The sequence below is a fragment of the Dipodomys spectabilis genome, unplaced genomic scaffold (assembly GCF_019054845.1).
Source record: "Dipodomys spectabilis isolate Male_0828 unplaced genomic scaffold, ASM1905484v1 ptg000145l, whole genome shotgun sequence".
NCBI classification, from domain to species: domain Eukaryota; kingdom Metazoa; phylum Chordata; class Mammalia; order Rodentia; family Heteromyidae; genus Dipodomys; species Dipodomys spectabilis.
In genome coordinates, this window is record NW_024870822.1 from 23,581,030 (window position 1) to 23,608,556 (window position 27,527).

At 36.8% G+C, this 27,527-nt stretch overlaps 1 protein-coding gene across 3 annotated transcripts in view; it reads left to right on the forward strand.

Moving 5' to 3' along the window:
* The window catches only part of Sbf2 (SET binding factor 2), a 306,050-nt gene that overhangs the window by 194,725 nt on the left and 83,798 nt on the right, over positions 1-27,527 (forward strand). For all 3 annotated transcript variants that reach the window (XM_042691358.1, XM_042691360.1, XM_042691359.1), the window contains exon 17: positions 10,112-10,180. In XM_042691358.1, coding sequence (XP_042547292.1) covers positions 10,112-10,180 — 69 coding nt within the window. The remainder of the gene's footprint in view (positions 1-10,111; positions 10,181-27,527) is intronic.

Here is a 27,527-nt window from a genome sequence, read left to right on the forward strand (position 1 = left end):
GATTGCAAATCATTTAAAATATTAAATTGTACTGCACCAAAACTTGATTTTTATTTGAAATATACTGTTAAAAACTTAGTGAACAGGGGCTGGGAAGGTGGCTCAGTGGTAAAGTGCTTGTCTTGCATGCTTGAGGCCCTGTGTTAGATTCCTCAGCACCCATTAGAAAAAAAAAAAAAAGCCAGAAGTGGCGCTGTAGCTCAAGTGGTAGAGCGCTAGTCTTGAGCTAAAGAGCTGAGGGACAGCGCCTAGGCTCAGAGTTCAGGCCCACAACCGAACCCCCCCCCAAAAAAAAAAAAAACAACTTTAATGAACACTACATTCTAGAAGGAAAATTGGTAAAAGATGTCTGATAAAGGACTTAGATCCTAAAATATATAAAGAATTCTTATATTCAGTAATAAAACAAGCCACTTCATTTTTTTAATGGATAAAGGAATTGAAAAAATTGATCATAGTTAATACTGAGATGCTAAATAAGCACGTGAAAATATGTTCAATATGCCGGGCTCTGGTGACTCACGCCTGTAATCCTAGCTACTCAGGAGGCTGAGATCTGAGGATCATGGTTCAAAGCCAGCCCGGGCAGGAGAGACCGTGAAACTCCTATCTCCAATAAACCACTAGAAAACCGGAAGTGGCGCTGTAGCTCAAGTGGTAGAGCACTCACCTTGAGCTGAAGAGCTGAGGGACAGCGCCCAGGCCGAGAGTTCAAGCTCCACGACCGAAAAAAAAAAAAAAAAAGAAAATATGTTCAATATTATGGACATTAGAGAAATACAGACTAAACTTCAAAGAAATATTCAATTTTGAAGAAATACCACTGCACACATATCAAAATACCTAAAATTAGAAATACTAAAAAATACTAAATACTGACAAAATTTTGAAAAAAAAAAAAAAAAAAACTAACTCAGTAAAACTCTTAATAAAATAGTATAGCCAGTTTGGAAAATAATTTCAGTTTCTTATGAAGTTTTCACTTAAACATATGACTTAGCAACCCATCCTTAGATATTTATCCTTGAAAAATTAGGTTAACATTAAAAACTTGTACACAAATGTTAATAGCTCTTTTCTTAACTGCTCAACTGAAAACAACCCAAATATCCTTCAGTAAGTAAATGGATAAACAATCTATGCATCTATATTATAGCAAATTATGTAATACTACACTGTAGATGGATCCCAAAGACATTGAAAGAAGCTACTCTTCTTCACCACAAGGTTATAGCCTGTACAATTCCATTTATGTAACTCAAAAAGAGACAGAGCCATTTGTTACCAAGGATTAGGAGCAAGAGGAGAGCAGGATTATAAAGTCATAGCAATAAGAAAATGAGCAAAGGACTGATAGCACCATTCTGTGTGCTAATTCTGATGGTGGTTGCATATACTAAAACCTGTAGAACTATATAACCAAGAAAACAGGCTCGCACCTGTAATTCTAGCTGTTCAGGAGGCTGAGATCGGAGGATCACAATTCAAGGCCAACTTGGACAGGAAAGTGTGAAAGTTTTATCTCCACTAAACTACCAAAATAAGCTAGTAGTAGAGCTGTGGTAAAGTACTAGCCTTGAGCAAAAGAAGCTCAGGGACAGTACCCAGGCCCTTGAGTTCCAGGGCCGGCACCAAAAAAGTGGGGGGCATAATTTAATGCATGTTATTTTAAAGTATAAATTTTAAATTTCCTCAGAGCTCTGAAAACATTGCTATGATTTTCTATTACCCAACATTGTTAAGCTTTCCTTTTTTAAAATCTGATTCTGCTTTCTTTGTAGATAACCTGTTTTCTCCCTTCTGTAACATATTGTAGATGTGTTTATGTATGGTATAAAAAAATTTCACCTGGATGTGTCTTGCTATACATAATCTTTCATTTCATCTGTGTGATAGTAACTGGACTCTGCATCTGAACACTAAATAGTTTTCATTATGACTTTTACTTCCAACGATCTATTTTCTCTGTTCCCTGTTTGAGGCATTTTTTAGACTTTTTTACTTCATATTCTTATTTTTTAATTCCTGAACATAAAGGCAAAATGAAAGAATATTTTAACAATTATCTTGCAGCCTTGTAATTTCATCAGTTACATTCATCAAGTAAAATTTTTTTTTTTTTGTTCGGCCGTGGGGCTTGAACTCTGGGTCTGGGCGCTGTCCCTCAGCTCTTCAGCTCGAGGCGAGCACTCTACCACTTGAGCTACAGCGCCACTTCCGGTTTTCTGGTGGTTTTATTGGAGATCGGAGTCTCACGGTCTCTCCTGCCCGGGCTGGCTTTGAACCATGATCCTCAGATCTCAGCCTCCTGAGTAGCTAGGATTATAGGCGTGAGCCACCAGCGCCCGGCTCATTAAGTAAATTTTTAAATGCTTTTTCAGTGTTTGAACTCTCTTGAACATCCTATTTATAATTTACCGGAATATTTTTTCTTTTGCTTGTCCATAATATCATTTTTAGATTCAATTTAGTATCTTCTTGCATTTGAGAGGCAAAAGAACAGAAGGAGCCAGGAGCTGGTGGTGGCTCACACCTGTAATCTTAGCTGCTCAGGGGGCTGAGTATGAGAATCGTGGTTCAAAGACAGCCTGGGTAGGAAAGTCCATAAGACTGTTGTCTCCAGAAAACCTGTGGCTCAAAGAGGTAAGAGTGCTAGCTCAGGGATAGCGTCCAGGCCCTGAGTTCAAGCTCCATGACTAACCTCCACTCCCCCACCCCCCCAAAGAAAAAAGAAAAAAGAACAGAGGGTTTAAAGTTAAAAAGTAAGTCTCCCTGGGTTCAAATTTCTAGGTCTGCCATTTGTGGCTGTATAATCTAAGGCAAATAATTTATCTTTTTTGAAACTCCGTTCCCCTCCCCCACCCCCTCTCTCTCTCTTATACAAACACAAAAAATGAGCATAATTATAGCATCTATTTCATAGAAATGTCATGAAGATTAAATGGAATAATTTGTGTAAATTCATAATTAGAATATATCTGATACTTGGTAGACAATGAAATATTAGCTATTATTACTATGTATTAAGTAGAGTTTTTTTTTAAGATTCCAGCAAATAAACAGGATTTTAGACAGACTTGGATCCATTCATTCAGAGAACACAGCATAGTATTTTAAGCCTAGTATTCACCTTCTATCTCAGTGTCACATTGCATATAAATAAGCATTGTGTTCAAAATTGTGCTACATTCTTTATGGATTTTTGTTTATTTTAGCATTAAAATACAGTGGAACTGAAAGTATAGTAAAAATTTGTTTTGCCAATATTTATCAATAGCATTGCACTTGTAAAAATGGGAAAATAAGGATGTTCATAATGAAATACCTAAGGAAAAACATGTAAATGACAGAGCAAGTCATCATACAAGACGAAGGTGATAGAGAACATGGGTTAACTAGAGCTGCAGCTTATTAGGGGTTTAGAGGCAGGAAGACATAATGATCACATGGATGTTAAAGTAGAGCCATTCCATGGAAGTTCACAGACCGAGCAGAAGAGTTTGGTCACTGTGCTGTAACAGAACATAGCTCAGATTTGTGAACGAAAAGAAATACTAGAAAAAAGGTATTTTTGCCCCTCTAGAGAAGATGCAGATGTTTTCAGTATTATGAACAATTCAACCCTTTTTTGTGAGCTATATCTAATTAAATTAAAGGAGAGTCAGTTCTATATTTTTCTATCTCATTTTATCCTTAAATGTTTAAATATAACATTTTTGAAAGATTGCATAGTTGTATGAAATAAGACTGTTGTCCATGACAATTCAAAGGTATGTAGGTTAAGATTATGAAGTAATTGAGGATAATGCAAAATTAAGATTGTAGGGTTTATTCCTCTTCAATTGTAGCAGGAAAACTAAAGGTAAATTACATAACAAAGTTCAGAATAAGTCATTTATAAGAATTCAAGTCCTTGCAAGTTTAAAAATGTCTGGTATGATTGTAACTACAATGCCGTATTGTGTAGTCAAAGCGCAGAGGACTTCAGGATGTGTATTTATGGACGATTCCCCAACAAGATAACTGCACTGCTCTGGAATGCAATTGCTGTGTCAATTGTTGTATTCTTATTGTTTTAGAATTTTTCCATCTTTCAATTTAATTAAGTTAGAATGTGTCTAACGTTATTTGTAAAGAATTCCATATTTATATTTTGCAATCAACATTTGACTGGTGTGCAGGTTTTAGAAATGAACTGTGATGTGTAAACACTTGTAAGATAATGAATAGCTCTTTCTAGGCTAAATGTTTTATGATTGCTTACTCCCTGCTAATTGGTCATGGGTTGAAATCCCTCATTGTTTAATTTTTTAATTTGTGGGAACTTTTTATAAATGAGTATGTAGGGGCTTCATATCACAGCTGTTGTCATTTAAAGTTTGGACAGCATCATTACAAATGAAGCCCTGCTGTGAAATCAAAGTCAAAAGGCATCTTGGCATTCCAACCATTTCCTTGGGAGAAGATTACAGCTCAAGTCTGTTGAACTTTATTGCCTTGGGCCTCATGACAGTTTTCAGAAACATGCAAGGCATTTCTGTTAAAGAAATTCAGATGTGCTAGGACACAAATGATATTCTAGCTCATAGCTCTGTTCTAAGGGGGTAAAGAGTAAGTCAGGAAAAAGATTCACCTTTTTTGCTATATTCTGGAATTATTTTATTCAAAAAAATCTGTGGAGATAATTGAGCCTATTAGTAATACTATATAGGGAAAAGATGTATTGTTTTTCTGTATAGCTCCTGTTGTAAAATAAAAATCTAAACATGACTGAGGTAATAACTGCCTTCAAAGTCTCTCACCTTTCCTTTTCTTCCCTCTCCACCTTCTCTTCCCTCTCCTTTCTTCCCCTTCTTTTTCCTTCCCTTCCTTTTTCTTTCTTCCCATTTCCTGGTACTGGAGATTTATCCTAGACTTCTTACGTTGTAGGTAAGCACTAAAGTCATCTTTCCATTGACTTTATCATTCTCCTTATAGAAAATTCTCATTGATTTATATTTCTACCTCTCCCTTCCTGTCTCTTAATACATATGTCTGAAAGAGAAATATTACTCAAATAGTTTATTTTATATCTAAAAATCCATGTCGTTTTTTTTTTTGTTTTTGTTTTTTTGGGTCCGGTCGTGGGGCCTGAACTCTGGGCCTGGGCGCTGTCCCTCAGTTAGCACTCTACCACTTGAGCCACAGCGCCACTTCCGGCTTTTTGCTTTTTGCTTATGTGGTGCTGAGGAATCGAACCCAGGGCCTCAGGCATGCAAGGCAAGCGCTCTACCACTGAGCCACCTTCCCAGCCCTAAAAATCCATGTTTTTAAAATTTAAAGCAAAAGATCACTTGATCCAACTTGAGATCTATACAACCAGTAACCAGATTCCAACAAAGGTCTTCAGAGACATCATAAGAGAATATAGTTGTCCCTTTCATTTAAAGATGTATCCTCTTCAGCCACAAATTATCTCATTCCTTTAAAATGTGTTCTTGTTACCTGTTTTCCCTCTTAGGGTAGAGTTTTCTGACTTCGTTAGATACACATAGTAGATAATAAGTATTTGCTGAATGAGTGAAAATTGTTATACAAAGGAGTATCATTTTATTTTTCTTTAAAAATTGAATTCCTAATTATACCATTTGTTCCTATTGATTCTTTGACCTTGTAACATTCTGCAAGGTCTACCCAAATATTCTGCCACTTGTCATGAATATTGATACTGCTTCTAATTCACTACAGTAAAAATACTGTCAAGCCAGCACAGTGGCACACATCCAGTTGCAGCTAGTGTCCATTAGATCAAATAGATTTTTATGTGCATGTTCCTATGTGTATCCACTAGTTCTAGCTTTTGTATTCAGTAACTCTAGCTTTTGAGGTATTTCTGTAAATCTTCTGAATATTAGTTTCTTACCTGTTTGACTTGTCAAACTCTTGAAAGAAAATTATTACAATTTCAGCACAATTGTGAATCTTCCTTTTTGTTCATTTTTGGCTTATATATTTTGAGGCTATTATTAAGTGTATATACTTTTTAAATTGTTATAGCTTCTTAAATTGAGCTATTTACTATTTGCAATGCTTTTATCTCTAAAAATGCTTTTTGTCTTAATGATTATATGTCTAATTCATAGCCACATGTAGTAGTACACTCCTGTAATCTCAGCACCCAGGAAGCTAGCAGGAAGAGTATTGCAGAGCCATCCTGGGCATAAACACATAGCATGACCCTGTCTTAAAAAAAGAAAATTGGGGGGCTGGGAAGATGGCTCAGTGGTAGAGCGCTTGCCTTTCATGCCTCTGAGGCCCTGGATTCGATTCCTCAGCACCACATAAGCAGAAAAGCTGGAAGTGGTGCTGTGGCTCAAATGGTAGAGCACTAGCCTTGAGCTAAAGAGCTGAGGGACAGTGCCCAGGCCCAGAGTTCAGGCACCATGACTGGCAAAAAGAAAAGAAAAGAAAATTAGTCTTACCCTGTTCTATTTCCTTTCTTTTTTTTTTTTTGGGGGGGGGGGTCTATTTCCTTTCAAAGTCTGTGCTACCATGATTATATATTTTGATCATATCTTGATGTAATGTGCCCACAAAGACATTTTCATTGTCTTTTTATGGTCAACATATGTTTTAGCCAGTCTAGGATGGTGCATATCTCTAGGGCCAGCACTCTAGAGATTGAGTTTGAGAACTGCTTGGGCAATATAATTAGACCACATCCAAAATTATTAAATCTAGTAAATTATATTTGAAAATACTATCTGCCAAATTTCTCTGATAGAACCATAGTTTTTAAAAAAAAGGTCTGAGAAACCCTACTGAGAGAGAAAAATCTTAATTTTGTTTGCTCACTATTTTCCCAATTTCCCCCTAAGTAATAATAGATACAGAGCTCATATTTACAGAACAGTTTGAGGATATTTCTACCACCAGCCCTCACAAACTCCCCTACTAAAACACTTAGCCCTTAATCTTCCTTGTAGAATCAAGCTTCTTTTTCTTCATATGTTATATTTGCTGATATTGTCAAGGATTCTGCTGTTTCGTATGATTTTTTTTTGCTCTTTTTTTATTGTGAAAATACTGTACAGAGGGGTTACAATTACATGGGCAAGATAATGAGTACATTTCTTATCAAGCATTGTAGCCTCCTCCTTTGTTTCCCCTTCCCATCCCTTCCCATCCTCTCCCCCCCCCCCCCCGCCCCACCACCCAATCCTCCTTCCCCCCCCACACACACACATATGAATTCTTTACTCTCCTATAGAAATTAGATTTTTTTTTTCCAAGAATGAATCTTGCTTAAAGTAGCTATCTGTGACCTTCCTTTAGGAAAAAAAAAAAAAAACTAATCTGTATCCTAATCATGTCAGAAGCCACTAACCCTTTGCACATGGTCTTTTCTCCCTCTTTATTTGATGAATTTTCTCTAAAACATTCAAAATTATTAGCCTTTCTTCTCTTGACATCACTCTTGATTTTCCTATCTTGGTTTTCCATTACTTACTATACATAAATCATAAATAGCTATCTTTCTGGTTTCTACCCTGAGCTCCTATTTCTCATTTTTTATTTTCTCCTTGAATTTTATTCTTTTATTGAGTCACGTGTTTATCCAATATATAGTAATCAATGTGATAACTTAATTTCAGGTATTAAATTTAATATATAGGGAATATTACACGTAGACTTACGGTATTAAGTGTAAGAAGTTTGAGCATGTCTTATTTTTTTAAGTTGTGTCAGAGAAAGTGAGCTATTTGAAAATTTTTTATTTAGGGATTTTTGTTATTCCAATACTCATTAGAGTATATTCTTAAAAAAATGTTTATCAGAACTAATGATGCTTGAAATTATTACCAGATTATGGTACCTAGTATATTTATGCTAGACAAGACTGCCTAAATTTAGAGTAGGTGGTCTCCCAGGCCATGACTTGTGAAAGAAAGCCTTTTCCTTTCTTTCCCAGGGCAGTAATCATCCTGGTACTCCATGCTGGACCTACTAAGTACCAATAGTGTTTTGAAACGAACCAAAGCTGTCAATGGTATATTTCTACTTTGCATTCTGACTCTGTCTTTTCTTCTAAGCCTTTGTCCTTGATATCCACACACTTATACTGCTCTAAACCTCCTACTGCTCTCCTATTGAGGTCACCTTAGCTTTCCTCATACTACAAAATTATTCATGGAAGCTCAGAAAACTCATATTTCTACCCTAGGAATGGAATGAAACGAGAATAAAAAGTGTCATGAAAAATCATGCACTGATAGATTCTAGTCATGCTCTGGTAAATTTCTATGTTTTTTTTTCTCTCACCTAGAAAGTGGAGAAATTACACTAGAGTAATTTATATCTAAGGTTCAAGTTCTGTGAGTTTAAAATCAGTTCACACAAACATGAATAATGGTAAACGAAGGTGTGAATAACTGATTGGTCAGGAATTTGCATTTTGATAGAAATAAAGTACAGTGTTTAAAGTTGGGTTTTTATTCATGGTGCCTGACCATCTAGGAAGGAGGTCAGTTGCACCTTTTGTTGCCCTTAGGCACTGTGCCAGTCCCACCTATGACTCACTTTATGTCGCATTGCCAAATGAAGGACTGGTTAATAAAACTGTGCATATACTCACCTAAACGTAATGTCTTCAAGATTCCTCCATTTTATAGCATGTGTCAGAAATTCCTTCCTTTTTTAAAGCTAATTAATGTTCATTGTGTTTGTTTTATTATGTTTATTTCCATATGCACACACGAGTTATGTGAGTATACAAATACATAGCTTTTTGCTTTTAGTTTTTGTCTTTATTTTGGGGGGATTATGGCAATAAGTTAGAAATACTGGAGCACATAACTCCTTTTTTCTCTGTATATCCTGTTTATTTGTTTGGGGCTTGAACTCTGTGCCTAGGCACTGTCCCTGAGCTCTTCAGCTCTAAGGCTAGCACTCTACCACTTGAGCCACAGCACCACTTCCAGTTTTCTGGTGGTCCTGCTCGGGCTGGCTTTGAACCGCAATCCTCAGATCTCAGCCTTCTGAGTAGCTAGAATTACAGGCGTGAGTAATTACCTGTTTTCCAATTTTATATAATTCTGAGTTTTTTCTTTTCTTTTTTTCAAGGACTCATACTATTTTCCACAGCAGTTACACAACTTATTATTCCAATTGAGATTTTTGTGCTGTTTCCTAACAACATTTCACACAGTGAGCTTCAATGTTAGTGATATTTCTTCCCTGATTAATAGCCTATTTATGTAACACTATGAAAAAATACTCCCAACTACTTATAAAAGGCATCCCAGGGCTGGGAAGGTGGCTCAATGATAGAGCGCTTGCTTTGCATGCATGAGGCCTTGGGTTTGATTCCTCAGCACCACATAAGCAAAAAGAAAAAAGCTGGAAGTAGTGCTGTGGCTCAAGTGGTAGAGTGCTGGCCTTGAGGTGAAGAGCTGAGGGACAGCGCCCAGGCCCAGAGTTCAAGCCCCACAACCAGACCCCCCCCCCCCCAAAAAAAAAAAAGGCAGCCCAGGGCTGGGAAGGTGGCTCAGTGGTAGAGCGCTTGCCTTGCATGCATGAGGCCCTGGGTTCGATTCCTCAGCACCACATAAGCAGAAAAAAAAAAGAAGGAAGTGGCACTGTGGCTCAAGTGGTCGAGCGCTAGCCTTAAGCTTAAGAGCTGAGGGCCAGCGCCCAGGCCTAGAGTTCAAGCCCACGACCAGACCCAAAAAAATAAAAATAAAAAATAAAACAAAAGGCATCCCAATCTTACATACATACTAAATGAAAAAAAAACAAACTTAGACAATAGGTAAATCAATTAAAACCTCTAGAATTTTTTTTATAAATTATGCAACTTCTAATATTAACAACCTTTGTAAAAGAAACAGGTAAAAAGTAGCTGCTTACCAATAGTGTATAAAAATGATACCCTTCCTAAAGGTGTTTTTACTTCATTTCTGAAAGGAAGTGCTTCAGAGTTTATAGTTGTTACCATCCTTAACCTGTGTCTTAGTGACAATTTAGAATAACAGCTTCACAGGACAGTAGACAATGTATCCTAGATTTAGGGCTCCATATATTTGTGATTTCTATTAAATATCCTAATAATGTTTATCTGTTTTTGTTTAAGGATTGTTCAAGTTTAGAAGAATATAACATTGCTGCAGCATTACTCCCTCTAACCAGTGCTTTCTATAGGGTAAGTTGATCTCTGTATAAGATTAATGGAAGTACATTAATCTTGTCCTTAGTGTACTGAAGATGTACCTATGGTTATATTTGTCATAACATTTATTACATGCTATATGTAGAAAATTTAATATGAAACCTTAAATCATTACTACAGCATGCCCCCCATTCAACTTGCTTTATTTTCTTCATAACACCTGAGATTCTGTAATACATTGATTTTTTTTTTTTTTACATTTGTTTCTCCCTACTGTTTAAGACTAAAATTCATGAGACTTCTAAAACAATAAAAGGTGAACAGAGGAAGCAGCTGCTTCCTCTAGGGCTTAGGCAGAATACTCAAAAAAGGAAACTGGGAAGAGGATTCCTCCTCCAATGTAGGTCAATTCATGTCCTGTTGAAGTGGCCACTGACAACATTGTTTTCTGAGGTGCTACAAACCAAGATTGGCAGGCATGAGTGCTAGCAACACTTACTGGGTACCTGTTTATGATGCTACTGGATCTTCTAGAGTACTATCAGGAAAACCATCACTTGGTGTACCATTGAAACTTCAGGGATAGAAGAAAAACCACTTCCTACTGAAGAGTCCCTGAAGTATGTTATTTTGACAATACCAAACATTGTGCTCACAGAGCATTGCAAAGGAGGGGATAGATTTGGAAGAGTCACTGCATTGAAAATTGATACAAAGGGGTTAAGTAAGGTAGACCACACTGATTCTTGGATATTTTCTGGATTTGCCTCTTATGGAAAATTATTTCTAGTTCTTGGTTGGTTTTCTTAATTCAAGTAGTACATGCATTAGCCTGGCTGCAAATTGCAGATGAGCCACCCTCATATTTTCCACCTAGTATAAGTCGCTAAGTCTTGAGACTTACTCAACAGTGCCTTAGGAAATGGACTCAGCTACTTACTACTTTTTAAGTACTATAATAAATAATCTTTAGTACAACTTTAGTTTATTGAACATTTCAACATGTAAAGTTACTTTTTCAGTGAGCATCGTGACAGCAACAATACTGACACGGCTCCTAGACTTCAATACTCTCTCTAATATAGGAAATAACTTAAAAATGTAACTAGTCCATCATACTACTCACCAGATGGACATTTTCTTGGATAAAATAATATGTATACATAATTAGAAAATTCTATATTGTGAAAAGCTATAAAATGTGAAATAAAAGCTTCCTTTTCTATCTCTACCCCATTTTCTTCCTTAGGATAGTGGGAATATATGATTTAAACAGGAGTCATATGTTATTTCCCAAATATACAGATAAAAATTATCTATTTTTTCTAAAAGTGAAAGGAATCATACTATTCATACTATTTTCTCACATGATGTCTGACACGAAGTCATAGATGAATAATAAATAGTCCTTACCTTCAATAAACATACTTTCTAATATCTTCTGTATTCATTATTCACATATGGACAGTAGAGGACCATTTCAAAGTTAATGCATAACCTTTGTCTTACACTTGTTTCCTTAGGTCCTGTTTGTTAACAGATTGTTAAATTAAGTGCTAATTAAATGCTTAAAGCAAGAGTTCTTATTTTAATGTTACTTTACTAGAAGAAAAAAAATTGTAGAGTAAGAGAAAGCCAATAGAATGAAATTGAACTAAAATTTGTGTTATTCCTTCCCAGAAACAGCAATGGGAAATTATGAAGGCTTTAAGCTTCTTCATCACAAGCCAGCATTTAATGCCTTCTCCCTACATGACCTATGTATCTTAGAGTCATCTTATTGCAGTTCTTTGTAACCTAGGTTTTTTAGAGTTTCCTGGAATCTATCAAAATGTGTAAATCCCTCCTTAACTTACTTTTTTTGAAGCATATCAGTTAGATATTGATGCTCAAAATGATCTCAGGGGAGCTCATACATTTTCATTTGCTACCCATCGTTATTTATTTTACCCTAGTAGCAAAAGTAAATGCCCTGTTTATCTTAAATCCAAGCACCCTGAAATAAAGACTCCAAATTACAAAGATCTCCCACATACACTTGACATTTTGAAGCTGTTTTGTAAGTTGAAATGGGTCCTACTTCCTAAGCATTAGTTAGGGACCAGTCTTAACAGAACAACATTCTTCAAGACTCTCACTTTATTGTGCATGTAAAGATTCTTTTCTACTATCTACCCATTCAAAATATTTATTAACAGATTTATTGAGATACAAGAAAATTTACCCATCGTAAGTGTATGTCAGTGATTTTATGTATTTACAGAATTGTAGTGATTAAGCATTGGCATGACTATACACCAAATAATTTGTGTCATCCCTCAATGTTAGGATGTATTGAATAGATGTACAGCCTCCATCCGTTTCGTCACCTTTATTTGGCCATGTGCTTCTGGTTTCACTTGGTAGTCATCACCACAGCAGCCACAGGTTTTTTATTCCATTCCAGTCTTAATTACTAATCTCTATAACACTCAAACCACATATCATACTTTAAATGATTTTATTCAGTTCTAAAAACTGAAAAAGAGTAAAGAGGCTAGCCATCAGGTTCCAGTGACTCATGCCTATAATCCTAGCTACTCAGGAGACAGAGATCAAGAAGATTGAGATTTGAGGGCAGCTCAGGCAAAAAGTTCATGAAACCCCTATCTCAACCAATAGCTAGACACTAGGGTACATTCCATTCATTCATTCACAACAAGAGGCTAAGATTAGGAGGATCACAATTGCAAGCCAGCCCGTGCAAAAGAATTAATTACACCCCATCTAAACAGAAAACAAAACTGGATATAGTTATGTGCAACTGTTGGCTGAGCTAGAGCATACAGCATAAATAAGAGGCTCATGGTCCAGTCCAGCTTGGTCAAAAAGCATGACCAGAACAAAAATTGCTGGAAATATGATTCAAGTGGTAGAGCACACATGAATAAAAAGGACAGAGATGTGGCCTAAGTGGTAGAGCTCCTGCCTTATAAGTGCAAAGCCCTAAGTTCAAGCACAACTACTGCTCCCCCCACCAAGTTCCAGTAAAACTAAAATATGTTTCAATGAGTCTCAATGAAGTACACCTCTGAAAACATTTTTTCTTTTCCCTTTTGCCTAGAGACAGTGAATTGACAGCACTACTATCCCCTAATTTCCCCAGACATTTTCATGTTTATTATCTGTCTAGCATCCATACTGTCTTGTCTAGCATACTTAAGCTTTAGCTTAGAGTGCACAAGGGGAAGAAATGCCAATTAATTGGATGCCATGATTTAAATGATTGTCATAGGATTTATAGTCTCCAATTTCTACAAATCTCTAATAGAAAACACAAAATGCACAAATTACAACAAATACTTTTTGTGTTTCTATGATGATTTAGAAGTTACTTCAATACTGACTTGTGCCTTACTCTTTAATATGGACCCTAATTGACAGTTTGTACATAATTCTGATAGAATCTACATAAACTTTTTATAGTACCAAGATTACAGCCAGAAAAAAATGGTATAGCAATATTTTCAAAAAGGTATTTTGTTATGATTTTTATTTGATAAATGATAAAAAGTTCTTTAAAAATCTACATTTAGGGACTGGGAAGGTGGCTCAGTGGTAGAGCACTTGCCTTACATGCATGAGGCCCTGGGTTCGATTCCTCAGCACCAGAAGAAAAAAAAAAAAGCTGGAAGTGGTGCTATGGCTCAAGTGGTAGCGCACTAGCCTTGAGCTGAAGAGCTGAGGGATAGCGCCCAGGCCCAGAGTTCAGGCCCCATGACAGGACCCCCCCCCCAAAAAAAAAACAAAAATTCTACATTTGGGGGGCTGGAAACGTGGCTCAGTGGTAGAGTGCTTGCCTTGCATACATGAGGCCTTGGGTTCAATTCTTCAGCACTACATAAGCAGAAAAAAGCCAGAAGTAGTACTGTGGCTCAAGTGGTGGAGTGCTAGCCTAGAGCTGAAGAGCTGAGGGACAACGCCCAGACCCAGATTTCAGGCCCCACAACCAACCAAAAAAAAAAAAAAATCTACATTTGGGTTGAGAAAAATGTGAGTGTGTTTACTACAACAGAAATCTGGTACACTAGAATTTTATAATGGCTAGAGAATTAGTTGTTGCTTTTATTTCCTCCCTTTATTTCTGCTCGTATTTTAGAACAATTTGACATTCCTTCTTCCTCCTCCCTTTCAGCATAACCTCTCCTATGGCTTACTTTTCCTTTCAGTGTTTGAAGGCCGGTCTTTTTCCTAGTGCTCCTGAAAGTCTCTGCTTCTGAGAAACTGTACTATAATTCGTTTGGACTTCTATTTTTCATTAAAATTAGTCTATTCACTATATAGGTAAACTGAGAGAAAGCAATTTACAGAGAATCTTTAGAACAGATTAACTATTTTGTTTTCTAGTGAATATATTTTTTAAATTTCTTTTGTTTTAACTTGGAGCATTTTTTCTAAATATTTTGACCTTTTTATATGATAACCAAAAGTTGGAGCCCTTTTGTTCATTCAAATGAGGCAAACTTGAAATGCAGTCCTATTCTGTTCAGAAGAACTACTACCAAGTTTCAAGTGTTAGAAATACAAATGTGAATAACACATAAACTTACAAAAAGATAGTGAAACAGTCATTTTAGGCAACATAAGAATACATGAAGCCAGGCACCAGTAGCTCATGTCTGTAACTCTAGTTCTTCAGAAGGCTGAGATCTAAGGCTCACGGTTCAAAGCCAGCCCAGGTAGAAAAGTCCTTAAGATTCTTATCGCCACTTAACCAGCAAAACGCCAGAAGTGGAGGCATGGCTCAAGTAGTAGAATGCCAATCATGAATGAAAAAGTTGAGTGAGAACTTGAAGCCCCAAGTCCATTAGTTAGCCATAATGAAAAATGAAATCATGTCATGTGTAGGAAAATGGATGGATTTGCAGGACATCATATTGAACAAGACAAACTAAAAAATACATCATATGCTTTTGCTTATATGTGGAAGATAGACCTAAAAGACATACTTATTCATGGGCATGTAAATGCCTATTTATTCCTATATGCATAATCATATTTGTATGTAGGTATATGTATGAATACACAAACACAACATCTGAGTCTAAAGGACTACATAGAATAGAAGGGAAATGGAAAAAAATGAATAATTTTGAAATGCATTGCAATTATATATGAAAACAGCATACAGAAAGCTATTGATCAACTGGGTTGGGGGTTAGGGCTAAGAGAAACAGATGGTTGAGGGCATTAGCAGGAGTGGATTGGGCAAACAAGTAGCACAAATGAGGATGAAAATAGTCCAAGTAAATGTCTTAAGTGTATAAAAATAGAACAATAAAACCTATTAGAAATTTGTATTATCTATAACTAGTTGTACAAAGGAGTTTCCATCCAATGGAGCAGTTTATTACTACAATACGCCTTGATCAGTGTCACCCTTTTCACAATTCTCCCCCTAAAATCATTTAAAGGAAGGCATACGGAAAAAATGATAGAGCACATGAGTGCATAAATGTCACTTTCTTTTATTTTTTACTTTTACTGTCAACATAGGGTTTTTCCTCTTTGTTTTTTGGGTTTTGTTTCTGTGGTTTTGTTTGTTTGTGGTGCTGGGATCTGATGCTAGGTAAGTGCTATACCACTGATCTATGTCCCCAGTCTTTTCAAATTTTTTTTTATTTTAAGACAAAGTCTCACTAATGAGTTGCTTCAAACTTGTAATCTTCCTACCTCAGCTTCTCAAAGTGCTGGAATTACAGGAATATACCACCAGACAGGGGCATAGTCTTCCAGTATGAATAAGGACGATAATATTATCTTCCTTATTGGGTCATTATGAGGATTAAATGTTAATGACTGTTGCTGAGTGGGATTGGTTGTAATTTATTACTTGCCTGCCTTTGTCTTTTCTTCCTTTTGTCAAACTCAGCTTTGTTTTCCCCTCTACATTGCTGATAGGAGTAGATAGATACAAGAATCAATACTCAGACCATTGATAGGAGTAGATAGATACAAGAATCAATACTCAGACCATTGTCCAGTTAATTCTAATTGTACTGAGTCTATATAGTAATGCAACCCAAAAATAGTCAAGAGGATTTATAGAAGGGAGAGCTCCCAGGTCTTGAGTTCAAGCCCCAGGACTGGCACAGAAAAGTGACACTCCATCTGAAAAATTACCTAAAGCAAAAAGAGCTGAGGTGGCTCATAGTAGTAAGCACAAGGTCTTGAGTTCAAACCCAAGTACCACCAAAAATAAATAATACCTACCTGCATATATCCAGTGCCATGGAAGTGGTAGGTATTATCATTAGTGTTATTATGTAGATCTGTGAAGTCTAGATATGAATGAAGAACTATTACAAGTGCTCGAGAAAGAAAATCATAATGAATTAAATAATATTTTACTAACTTTACAGTAAAGCCCAGTTTAAAGTAAATACTGATTAATAAGATATTTTCAAGTTCCAGAAAAACAGAACAATAATCTATAATAATAACTCATAATAATAATCCATGCTGAATTACTTTACATATTAAAAATACTTTTATTACTTGTATTATACAGTTGTATAGTATGTCACCATTAATAATTCTTCCTCATTGTCATAATCAAATTTTACAGATATCCTAATATCTGTAAATGTTACAGGAGTTTTTCTATAAAATAACAATGAAAGTGGCAATTCAAAACTCTCAACAAATAATAAAGTGGTTTATTTCTACTCAAGCAAGCCCTAGGATACTTTGAAATGTTCTCTGGCTGGTGTTTGCATTTTTCCTGTCTCCCACGTTAAGGAAGCATTTGTATTGGACAGGAATTCTTGTGTATTTGCTAAGTAATTGGTTTCCCAGTTGTGTTTTTTGATGACTTGACTCATTATTACAAAGATCTGTGGTGTTACAAGGAAAGTTGTAGATAACCAACAAATTTTGCTTTATTATTTTTCTTACAAAAACAAGTACATTTGTTTAATTGGGGGAGGTGAGGAGAGTTGTAGGCGTATACTTGGCCAAAGCTTAAATCTTTCCTCTTTCTATCCAAGAAGCTTAACTGAAGCTGACATGACTTCTGGGAAGTGCATTGCAGCTGACAACTGGGCATGTCCCATGCCAAAGTATTATCATGAAAAATTGGTCCAACAGGACTTGAATCTTCTAGGATTGTGCCTAATTTTTTTAAAATAATGCCTTATTTGTAATGATAAGCTTTGAAATTCTATAGCATCACTCTCTTTAGGAAGATGTTACACGCTGTGTAACAATGAACAATTACTTTTTCTTCCTCAGACAACCTCTGAGTAGCTTCATTTTAAATTTTTTAAACTTTCATGTGACAGTACCTAACCCCACAGAAGAGTATTAAATATATCTTCAGACTCCGAAAGGTATATGGTTATAGAATAGTTTATCTTAGATTAAGTGTTGGGGAGAGCCTTCTGTCCAGCGAATCTTATTTAAGTATTGTTTCAGCTCATTTCTCTTTATCTGTTTCCCCCTTTTTCTTCTTTGTCTTGAAAAATGGGATTTTTGTAATTTTAAATATTTAAGAAATGCTTACTATGTTGAAAAGGGGTGAAAGAGCATTAGTCTCTTATGGTTTACATGTGTAATTCTTCGTGTGTGTGTGAGAGAGAGAGAAAGAGAGAGTCTCACTGTGCAGTCTAGGCTGGCCTCAAACACATAATTCTCCTGCTTCAGCCTACTGAGTGTTGGGAATGCAGCACTTGTTGATAAAAATATCATAAAAGAATTTTTTATCAGGCCACTTGATCCCTCCTTTGAGTATAACATCTATCCACTCACTCATTAGATGTAGAAAATAGGATGGGAAAGACAATTTGGAATCAAATCACAAAATGTCTAGAATGTCACTTAAAGGAGTTTAGATTAATATTAAGTAACAATTCTAAACAGACAAATAGTATGATTGTATTGAGAAAGTTAAAGCAATGTAGGTCAGGCGGACTGAGAGGAAGAGAGGCTATAACAGACAAATGCTGATTAGGGAACTTAGGGAGAAATTCACAAAGAGATAACAAGGGCTGTAAGTAGACCAAATACCTACAAAAGATAAACAAATGTAAATCATACAGGCCAAATGAAGAACTGGCATCCTATCTAAAGGGAAGCTACTTCCCAGCCTCAGCAACTGGTACAACATTTTCTGGTGTTTTCCAAAGAAATTGGAAACTTTAGCTTTCATTTAAAAATCTTTACGTTTTTAAATTGACCTCAGATTTTAAAAATTCTTCACAGCCAGATAAAACACATCTCTGCAGCAATGTTCAGCTAGTAGGATTTTAACTTTACAACCTCTAGATTTTAGCTTCTGGTTGTAAATTCTTGATACGTGTGAGAAAAAGCCTACACTTTGGATTCAGAAAGATGTGGACTTAAATTTTATCTCAAACTTGAACTCTTAAATGAATGTCTGAAATAGAGATAGCTAAAGATGAGATGAAATGGTGCATATAAAAGCACTTACTATATGCCAGCGCTCTGGCATATAGTAAGTATACAATGAATATTGGCTAAATGAAAGGATATGAATAGACTACCAATTGAATATCTATATCATCTGTCACTGGATATACATTGAAACATAAAACAAACATAGTTCCTGTGCTCACAGTGCTTAGTCAGAGTTCTACAGATCAACATTCTTTTATTTTTATTTTTATTTTATTGTAAAGGTGCTGTACAGAGGGGTAACAGTTACATAAGTAAGGTATTGTCCAACATTGTTTCCTATTACTTACTCCTTCATTTTTCTCCCACTATCCCTCCCTCCCCCCCCAAAATATTGTAAAGTTCATTTCCAACATAGTGTTTTGTGAGTATCATTATTACATTGGGTCATCTTTTGTCTTTGTTTCACCATTTTGTTATTCCCTTTCCCTTCCCCAGACAGTGATTGCCAAAGATAAACCAAAGGGAAAAAGAAAAATGAAATAAAAAGAAAGAACTTGATACAGTACATTGATGACAACAAGGTCAACAACCAAAAAAAGACCTTGTTTTGGAGTTCATTTTGATTAGCATCATTTTATATGGTCATATGTACATAGCTATTGAACTATTGTGATTCTCTGCTAGGACTATCCTAGACATATACTACTTATTACAAATGAAAGAAATCTGGAGCTTACGTTTCTTTGGGTCTGGCTTACTTAATAGGATTTTTTTCCAAGTCTTTCCAATTCCTTATGAATGGGGCAATGTCATTCTGTCTGATGGAAGCATAGAATTCCATTGATCTATTCATATATTGAGGGGCATCTGGGTTGGTTCCATATCTTAGCTATGGTAAATAATGCTGCAATGAACATACTTGTGCTGGTAGTTTATTGTGGCCTTGTGATCATTTGGATAAATGCCCAGGAGTAGGATTGCTGAATCATAGGGAAGTTCTATGTTTAGTCTTTTGAGGAACCTCCATTCTGCTTTCCAGAGTGGTTGAACCAGCTTACGTTCTTACCAACAGTGTATTGGCCACATCCCCGCCAGCATCTGTTATTGTTTTCTTGATAATGGCCATTCTAACTGGGGTGAGGTGGAATCTCAATGTGGTTTTGATTTGCATTTCTTTTGTGGTGACCTATGCTGAACATTTCTTCATGGCCATTCTTATTTCCTCTCCAGAGAAGTCTTTTTTAAACTCTTTAGCTCACTTATTAATAGGATAGTTGTTTCTTTGAGGATTTGTTGTTGTGGGTTTTAATTTTTTGAGCTCTAGGTATATTTTTTATATGAGGCCCTTGTCTGCTGTATAGCAGTGAAGAACAGATCAGCATTCTTAATTACTATTCTATCCTACCTGTTATTGGCCTTCTGTTCTGTCCTCCAAGCTGTAATTCCAGCTAGAACTAAAGCAGTCTTCCACTTGTCACTTTCCCCTCAAGAATGGGATGGAATATGCAAAATCCTATTATGTGTACTTCCTTAGTTTCATCTGTGATAAATGGTTTTTCCCTTGCACTGTAGCTGTGACAGTAAACAAAGATTTTTGCCCTTAACTATGCTAAACATTTTGACTCAGACCAATAGTAGGAGAGAAATGTCTTTCTAGAAATGAACTCAACCTTCTCCAATGGGCTTCTGTCTTTTTTCTATGTCCCTGCTCCTCTTAGGGATGGCCTCAGGGTTCTGGTGTGTTGCTCTGAGAAACACAGGACATTCTTGCTGATTTGATACTTTTGTTGATTTTCTGTGGGCTTTCATATTTTCATTAGGGCATAGACTATATAGTCTTATTATGATAGGAATTAGAAAACTTTTGCTAAAGTACAGCCTGATATCATAGTTATAAAACAATGAAAAATGTAAATCTTTATGGATAATACAAGCAAACATTTGTTAACTGCTTGTCCCTAAAGAGAATGTTTTAAATAGATTATTTCCTTAGTTTAATTTTGCTTAGGTAGCATTGTTTCCTTCATATTAGTCAGCATTGTTAACATTTTTGAGATGTCATAGATTTGATGGGTATTTGTGGAGGAGCTGCTGAATTACAGAAGAAATTATTACAGCAAAAAACAGATTATGAAGTACTATAAATACTCAACTCAGTGATTCAGCAAATTCCCCTTATGTCTATAAAGTGCAAACATCCTGTACCTAACTCATGAGGCCTGTTTTTAATTTCTGTTACTTTATAGTTGTCTCTGTCTCTGATAGATTTTCACATGATACTATCATTATTATCATTATTTATTATTTTTGTCGGTCATGGGGCTTAAAATCTGGGCCTGAGCACTGTTCCTAAGCTCTTCAGCTCAAGGCTAACACTCTACCACTTGAACTACAACACCATTTCTGGTTTTCTGGTTGGTTTATTGGAGATAAGAGTTTCACAGACTTTTCTTGCCCAGGCTGGCTTTGAACTATGATCTTCAGATCTCAGCCTCCTGGAGTAGCTAGGATTACAGGTATGAGCCACCAGCGCCCAGCTTTGCCCATAGTATTTATACCTTATAAAATGGCAGTTTCTGGTTTCAACACTGCTCTAGCTATGTGACTGAGATTATATTCCTTTCCTTCTGTCTCAACACTCCACATGTCAATGAGAAAATTAAACACACTCTGATGTTTCAAGTAAGTAATTCAGGTTTAACCAGTGATAAGTATTTTTACCTGCGTACATACTTTCATAGTTGTGTACTTTCACAGTGCACAACTTGTAACTTCTGCAAGTATTTGCTTATAAATAGGAAGATCTACTGTCACTAACTTGGATTTAAACTCCTCCTATCCCTCTGAATTTTGAAACTTAGGCAGCATATTCTAAGCCCCCAAACTGGACCTCCCAGGGATGACTAACAAAGCAAATTGGGAAAATATATGGCTCTTTTCACCTGTCCTGTATCTCTTTGCAGCTTCACTGTTCCCCCTCATGATTTGCCTATTCTTTCTTGGATCTTTAATCTCAAAGCCTTAAATATTCAGAAATTGTGTAAAAGTTTCCCTCAGCCTGTAGTAGTATCTTCTGGGAGAACTAGGCCTTATACTATACAAATGAAATACAAATAATGAACTTTGTGTGCGCAGTGTTTGCGTGCGTGCGTGCGTGCGTGCGTGCGTGCGTGCGTGCGTGCGTGCGTGTGTGTGTGTGTGTGTGTACTTGTCCCTTAGCTTCTTTGCTCAAAGCTAGTGCTCTACCACTTGAACCATAGCTCTATTTCAGCTTTTTTGGTGATTAATTGGAAATAAGTCTTACAGACTTTACTACCCAGGCTGGCTTTGAACTGTGATCCTCAGATCTTGGCCTCCTGAGTAGCTAGGATTATAGGCATGATCAACTTGCACTCAATCAACTTTTAGACATTAGTAGGTAGAGTAGCTAGGGGGTTGAAGGGAGTAGATTTTGTGGTATTCCAAAAAAGCCTTAGAAGAGGGAAATGATCCCCTGGAGCTTGAAAACCCTCTCCAGTCTCAAAACAGTTTCTTTACAGCTATTCATTCTTACCATGGAATCTGTCTTGGCTATTTTCAACCAGGTAATTACTGCTATTTACTTATTTTCTAGAATTCTAGGTATAATTGTTGGCTTACCTGTGCAAACACTTGGGTAACGTTGACCCAGTCTGTATAATTCAATGGATATTTCTTTCTTCTGGGAAGTAGTTATAAAGTAAACACTGTGTTCCTCATTCTAGGAGTTCAGTTTGTAGTGTAATTAAAATTGAAGAAGAGCTGTTCTCCTCAAAAATATATTTCTTCTCAAAAAGTGGTTGATCGGTTTCTGTGAGATGCATATGCCACTTAAGGAAGGTGTTTACTTTCATAATAAACATAAGCTTGGAGAGTATTCTGTAACTCAAGTATTTCAAAGCCCCTGGCCAGTATTGAGTACTCTGTAACCTCCAATTTGCATAGGTACTGCACCAGCTGTTAGTCACTCATTCTCTGAAGACCACAGCTTCAAAAATAAAACCTTTAGAAAGTAAAGGCATTGAAGTGACAGTTGCAGTTTAAATGTACCCACAGTTGACTGTACCATAGATACAACCTACAATTTGAGTCTTTAATCTGAGTCGTCGACATAAATCTTTTTTTAGCCGAACCATCAGGGAACTTTGGAAATTTTGGCCCCAACACGTTGATTTTGTTGTTTATAGGAAATTATTTCGAGACTTTGTTTTTTGTCATCCTGACAATATTTTTTAAGTCTCTGGAAAACTTGAGTAGATGGAAATTAAAGAAGGAAAAGATGAACTACCAAATTACAATAACACAATACTAGTAAAAAGTAAGGAATAGCCGGGTGCCAGTGCCTCATGCCTATAATCCTATCTACTCAGAAAGCTGAGATCTGAGGATCATGGTTTGATGCTAGCCTGAACAGAAAAGTCCTCATGAGACTCTTATCTCCAATTAACCACTCAAAAACGGGAACTGGCACTGTGGCTCATGTGGTAGAGCACTAGCCTTGAGCACAAATAGGCTCAACAACAGTATCCAGGCCCTGAGTTCAAGCCCCACAACTGACAAAAATTAAGAATAGAAAAAAAGAAAAGGTTGTTTCCTTCCATTGGTAATAAAATTTCAACTTAAAAACTCACTTCAAATAAGAGCTTGCTAATCATATTTTTTGTACAGGTTCTTTGTCTTTAGAATGGTCTGCAAGACATTGATAACATTATCCAAACTTAGAGTATTCAAATGCTAAAGTTTAATCATGTAAGGAAAGGAAATTTACTTTTTAAAAAAATTTATCTTTGTCTTTTTATGCTAGCATAGTAGTGTTCTATTGTATGTAGAACATTTGGAACTAGGTACCTTCTTGTGTAACTGCTCATGCAGATCCAAAGCCTATTTACTCAACCTTTACCTAGGCAGGTGCTTCTATTTTCTAGTAATATCCATGATATTCTACATTGGCTTTCTGTTATTCCATTGCATCCTTGTACGACTGTACTACTGCATCCACGATTTCCTTGAGTCCTTGGTTGCTGATACTTTTTATTAATCACATATTAAGTACTATGTGCTGTGCTGAGTTTTATGTATTGGGTTTTCCTACCTGGGCAGGGCAGAGCTGCCCTGAAATGAAATTAACACAGAAGTTGCTTTTGTAGCTTCTAAGTCATCAGATGGTGGCAAATGTCTACAACTACCATTTGTGAGTGTAAGCTAATATCTTTATTCTGTTCTAATATCTATCTCTTTAGACCACTGTGCCAAAATCACTTTTTACATAATTCACTTTCTAGTTACTGCTTCCGTTTACTGGAAAGCCTCCTAAGTCCTAAAAAGGCCATTTTCATCCATCTCTAAAAAATATGGATTATGGTTATCCTTTTTTTAGTTATCAAAGAAATTTTAAGGTACTTAATCTATTTTTAGCTAAGAAGAGTATTCAGTTCATTCATGGGAATATCAGATTACTTTAGAACATATATTATTTAAGGTAAACCTACCTTTTATGTATTAGTTACTCCTTCTGTAGAATCTGCTTAATGAGGCTTTGACAATCCCTCTTTCACCCTTACTTATTCCAGTTCCTTATAATGAATTTGTAAGTACTCTCCTCTAGATCTTGTTTTTAGACAGCTTACTTAGAAGATTACCTTTGCTCCAAGAGGAATTGTGCATACACTTATCAGCCCAGACAAAAGGACTATACATTATCTACTTTGAACAGTGTTTTCAGGAACAGCTCCCAGTAAGTCAGATTTCAGCCAAGGGGTCCTTTATGGATGAAAGATATAAAAGCCTAAGAGATTAAGACCAAATCTAACATTTTGCTATCTTGGTAAGTAGAATGAAAATAAACATAATCAACCCAAATTTTGTACGTGAAAGGTTGTTTTGTTTTTTTTTTTTTGCACTTAGAGTTATAAATTCTTACCTAGGAACAAAGATTCAGGAAGTAAAGCATCAGTAGATCTTGCTGAGTGTTAGCCGAACCTATATACCCTGGCTCAAGATCATTATAGTCTAAGGAGTTGACCTATTCACTACCTTAGTCTAAACATTTTCTTTTTCTTATATCACTACACTTGAAAACAAATTTAAAAAGAATATACCTCTTTTGAGCTAGTCAACAGTTGGTCAAACCTATAATTCGAGTACCCAGGAGGCTGAGATCTGGAAGATCAAATTTGAGGCCAGTCTAGGCAGGAAAGTTTGCTAGACTTCCATCTCCAAAATGACTATCCAAAAGCTGGGCTGTAGGTGTGATTCAAGTACTGGAGCACCAGGCCAGCAAATATAAGGCCCTAAATTCAAATCCATTTTCTATTTAACTTTTAATTATATAATAACTACATTTTAAAACATTTTCTAAGCCAGGCGCTGGTAGCTCACATATGTAATCCTAGCTACTCAGCATGCTGAGATTTGAGGATCATGATTTTTTGAAGCCAGCCAGGAAGAAAAGTCCATGAGACTTTTTTTAACATATATTTTTTATTGTAAAGATACTGTACAGAGGGTTTACAGTTACATGAGTAAGGTAATGAGTACATTTCCTTTCTAGCATTTTTTTTATTGTGAAAATACTGTACAGAGGGGTTACAATTACATGGGCAAGATAATGAGTACATTTCTTTTTTTGGGGGGGGGGGGGTTCCGGTCATGGGGCCTGAACTCTGGGCCTGGGCGCTGTCCCTCAGCTCTTCAGCTCAAGGCTAGCACTCTACCACTTGAGCCGCAGTGCCACTTCCGGCTTTTTTCTTTTTGCTTATGTGATGCTGAGGAATTGAACCCAGGGCCTCAGGCCTGCAAGGTAAGAGCTCTACCATTGATCCACCTTCCCAGCCCCATGAGTACATTTCTTACCAAGCATTGTAGCCTCCTCGTTTCCCCTTCCCATCCTCCCCCCCACCCAATTCTCCCCGTGTCGCTCCCCCCTCCCCCCCCCACCGCTCCCCTCCTCACCCCCCACCCCCCACCCCGCACCAAAGTTGTAAAGTTCGTTTTCGACATAACCACTTGTACATCTCATTGTTGCAATGGGTCCACCTGTATCCCTATTTAAACGATTTGTTTTCTCCTTCCCCTCCACAAATTATACTAACATGAAATATAGTGAAAGCAGGGGTTATACTGTGGGGGAGGGACATACAAAGCAACAAAGAAATAATCTTATAAATGTGTTAGAAACAATCGCATGAAAGAAAAAAATACATTTGAATACATATCTTATGGTTCATTTCCCTAACTTCACCTTATCTGACCTTTTCTGCTTGACTCAGACATATACTAGATATTGCAAATAAGGGAAACCATGGGACCTACGTTTCTTTGGGCCTGGCTTACTTCACTTAATATAATTTTTTCCAAGCCTTTCCATTTCCTAACAAATGGAGCAATGTCATTCTTTCTGATGGAGGCATAGAATTCCATTGTGTATATATACCACATTTTCTTGATCCATTGTTGCTCCCTACTTTGTTTTCCCCTACCAGCTCTCCTTCTGCCCCCTCCCCCCCTCCCCCCCTCCCCCCCCCTCCCCCTTCCCCCCCTTCCCCCACCTTGAAGTTGTTATGGGGGTTTTTTGGGGTTTTTTGGGGGGGGTCCAGTCATGGGGCCTGAACTCTGGACCTGGGCACTGTCCCTCAGCTCTTCAGCTCCACTTGAACCACAGCGCCACTTCCGGCTTTTTTCTTTTTGCTTATGTGGTGCTGAGGAATTGAACCCAGGGCCTCAGGCATGCAAGGCAAGTGTTCTACCACTGAGCCACCTTCCCAGCCCCCACCTGAAGTTGTAAAGTTCATTTTCAACATAGTGTTTTGTACATCTCATTGTTACAATGGGTCAGCCTACATCCTTGTTTCAGCATTTTGTTATTTCCCTCCCTCTCCCCAAATTAAAAAAATGTATATACAAGATGCAGAGTGCTGGAATCAAATACAGTGAAAACAGGGGTTATACCATGGGGGAAGAACATACAAAAGAAACAAAAAAATCACGTAGTACATTATAAGCACATTAAAAACAACAGCAACAAAGATAAACCCCCTATCTTGGGGTTCATTTCGCCTAGCATCCTCTTATATGGTTATATGTGCATAGCTTTTTACCTTTTCTACTTGTCTGGTAAGATTATCCTAGATGTATTACAAATAAGAGAAACCATGGGACCTACGTTTCTTTGGGCCTGGCTTACTTCATTTAATAAAATTTTTTCCAAGTCTTTCCAATCCCTAACAAATGTGGTGGTTTCATTCTTTCTGATAGAGGCATAGAATTCCACTCTGTGTGTGTGTGTGTGTGTGTGTGTGTGTGTGTGTGTGTGTGTGTGTGTGTGTGTGTGTGTGTGTGTGTGTGTGTGTGTGTGTGTGTGTGTGTGTGTGTGTGTGTGTGTGTGTGTGTGTGTACACGTATGTATACCATATTTTCTTGATCCATACATCTACTAAGGGGCATCTGGGTTGGTTCTGTGACTTAGCTATGGTGAATAATGCTGTGATAAGCATAGTTGTGCTGGTAGCTTTAGTATGGTTCCATGAGACTCTTCATCTCCAATAAACTACTCAGAAAACACTGGAAGTGATGCTGTGGCTCAAGTGGTAGAGCACTCGCCTTGAGCACAAAGAGGCTCAGGGACAGTGCCTAGGCCTGAGTTCAAGTCCCAGGACCAGAAAAAAAAATTATTTAAGTTAAGGTTCTTCACTATATGTATATGTTTTAGAAATGCAGAAAATTTGGTTTATAACCAAAACAGAGGTTGTAGACCTATTTCAAAGGTCTACTTTCTAGAAACAACCATGTTGAACTCTAGTTTTTCTTTTGGTATTTATTTGGCCCAGCATTTCTAAGTGATATGTTTTTATTAATGTTATTAATGTTGCAGTTGTAGACATTATGGATTGACTTGGAATATGAAGATTGAGTCTTATATGCTACCACCACCACTGTTCTTTTACAAATGTCTTGTTTCTTCCCTATT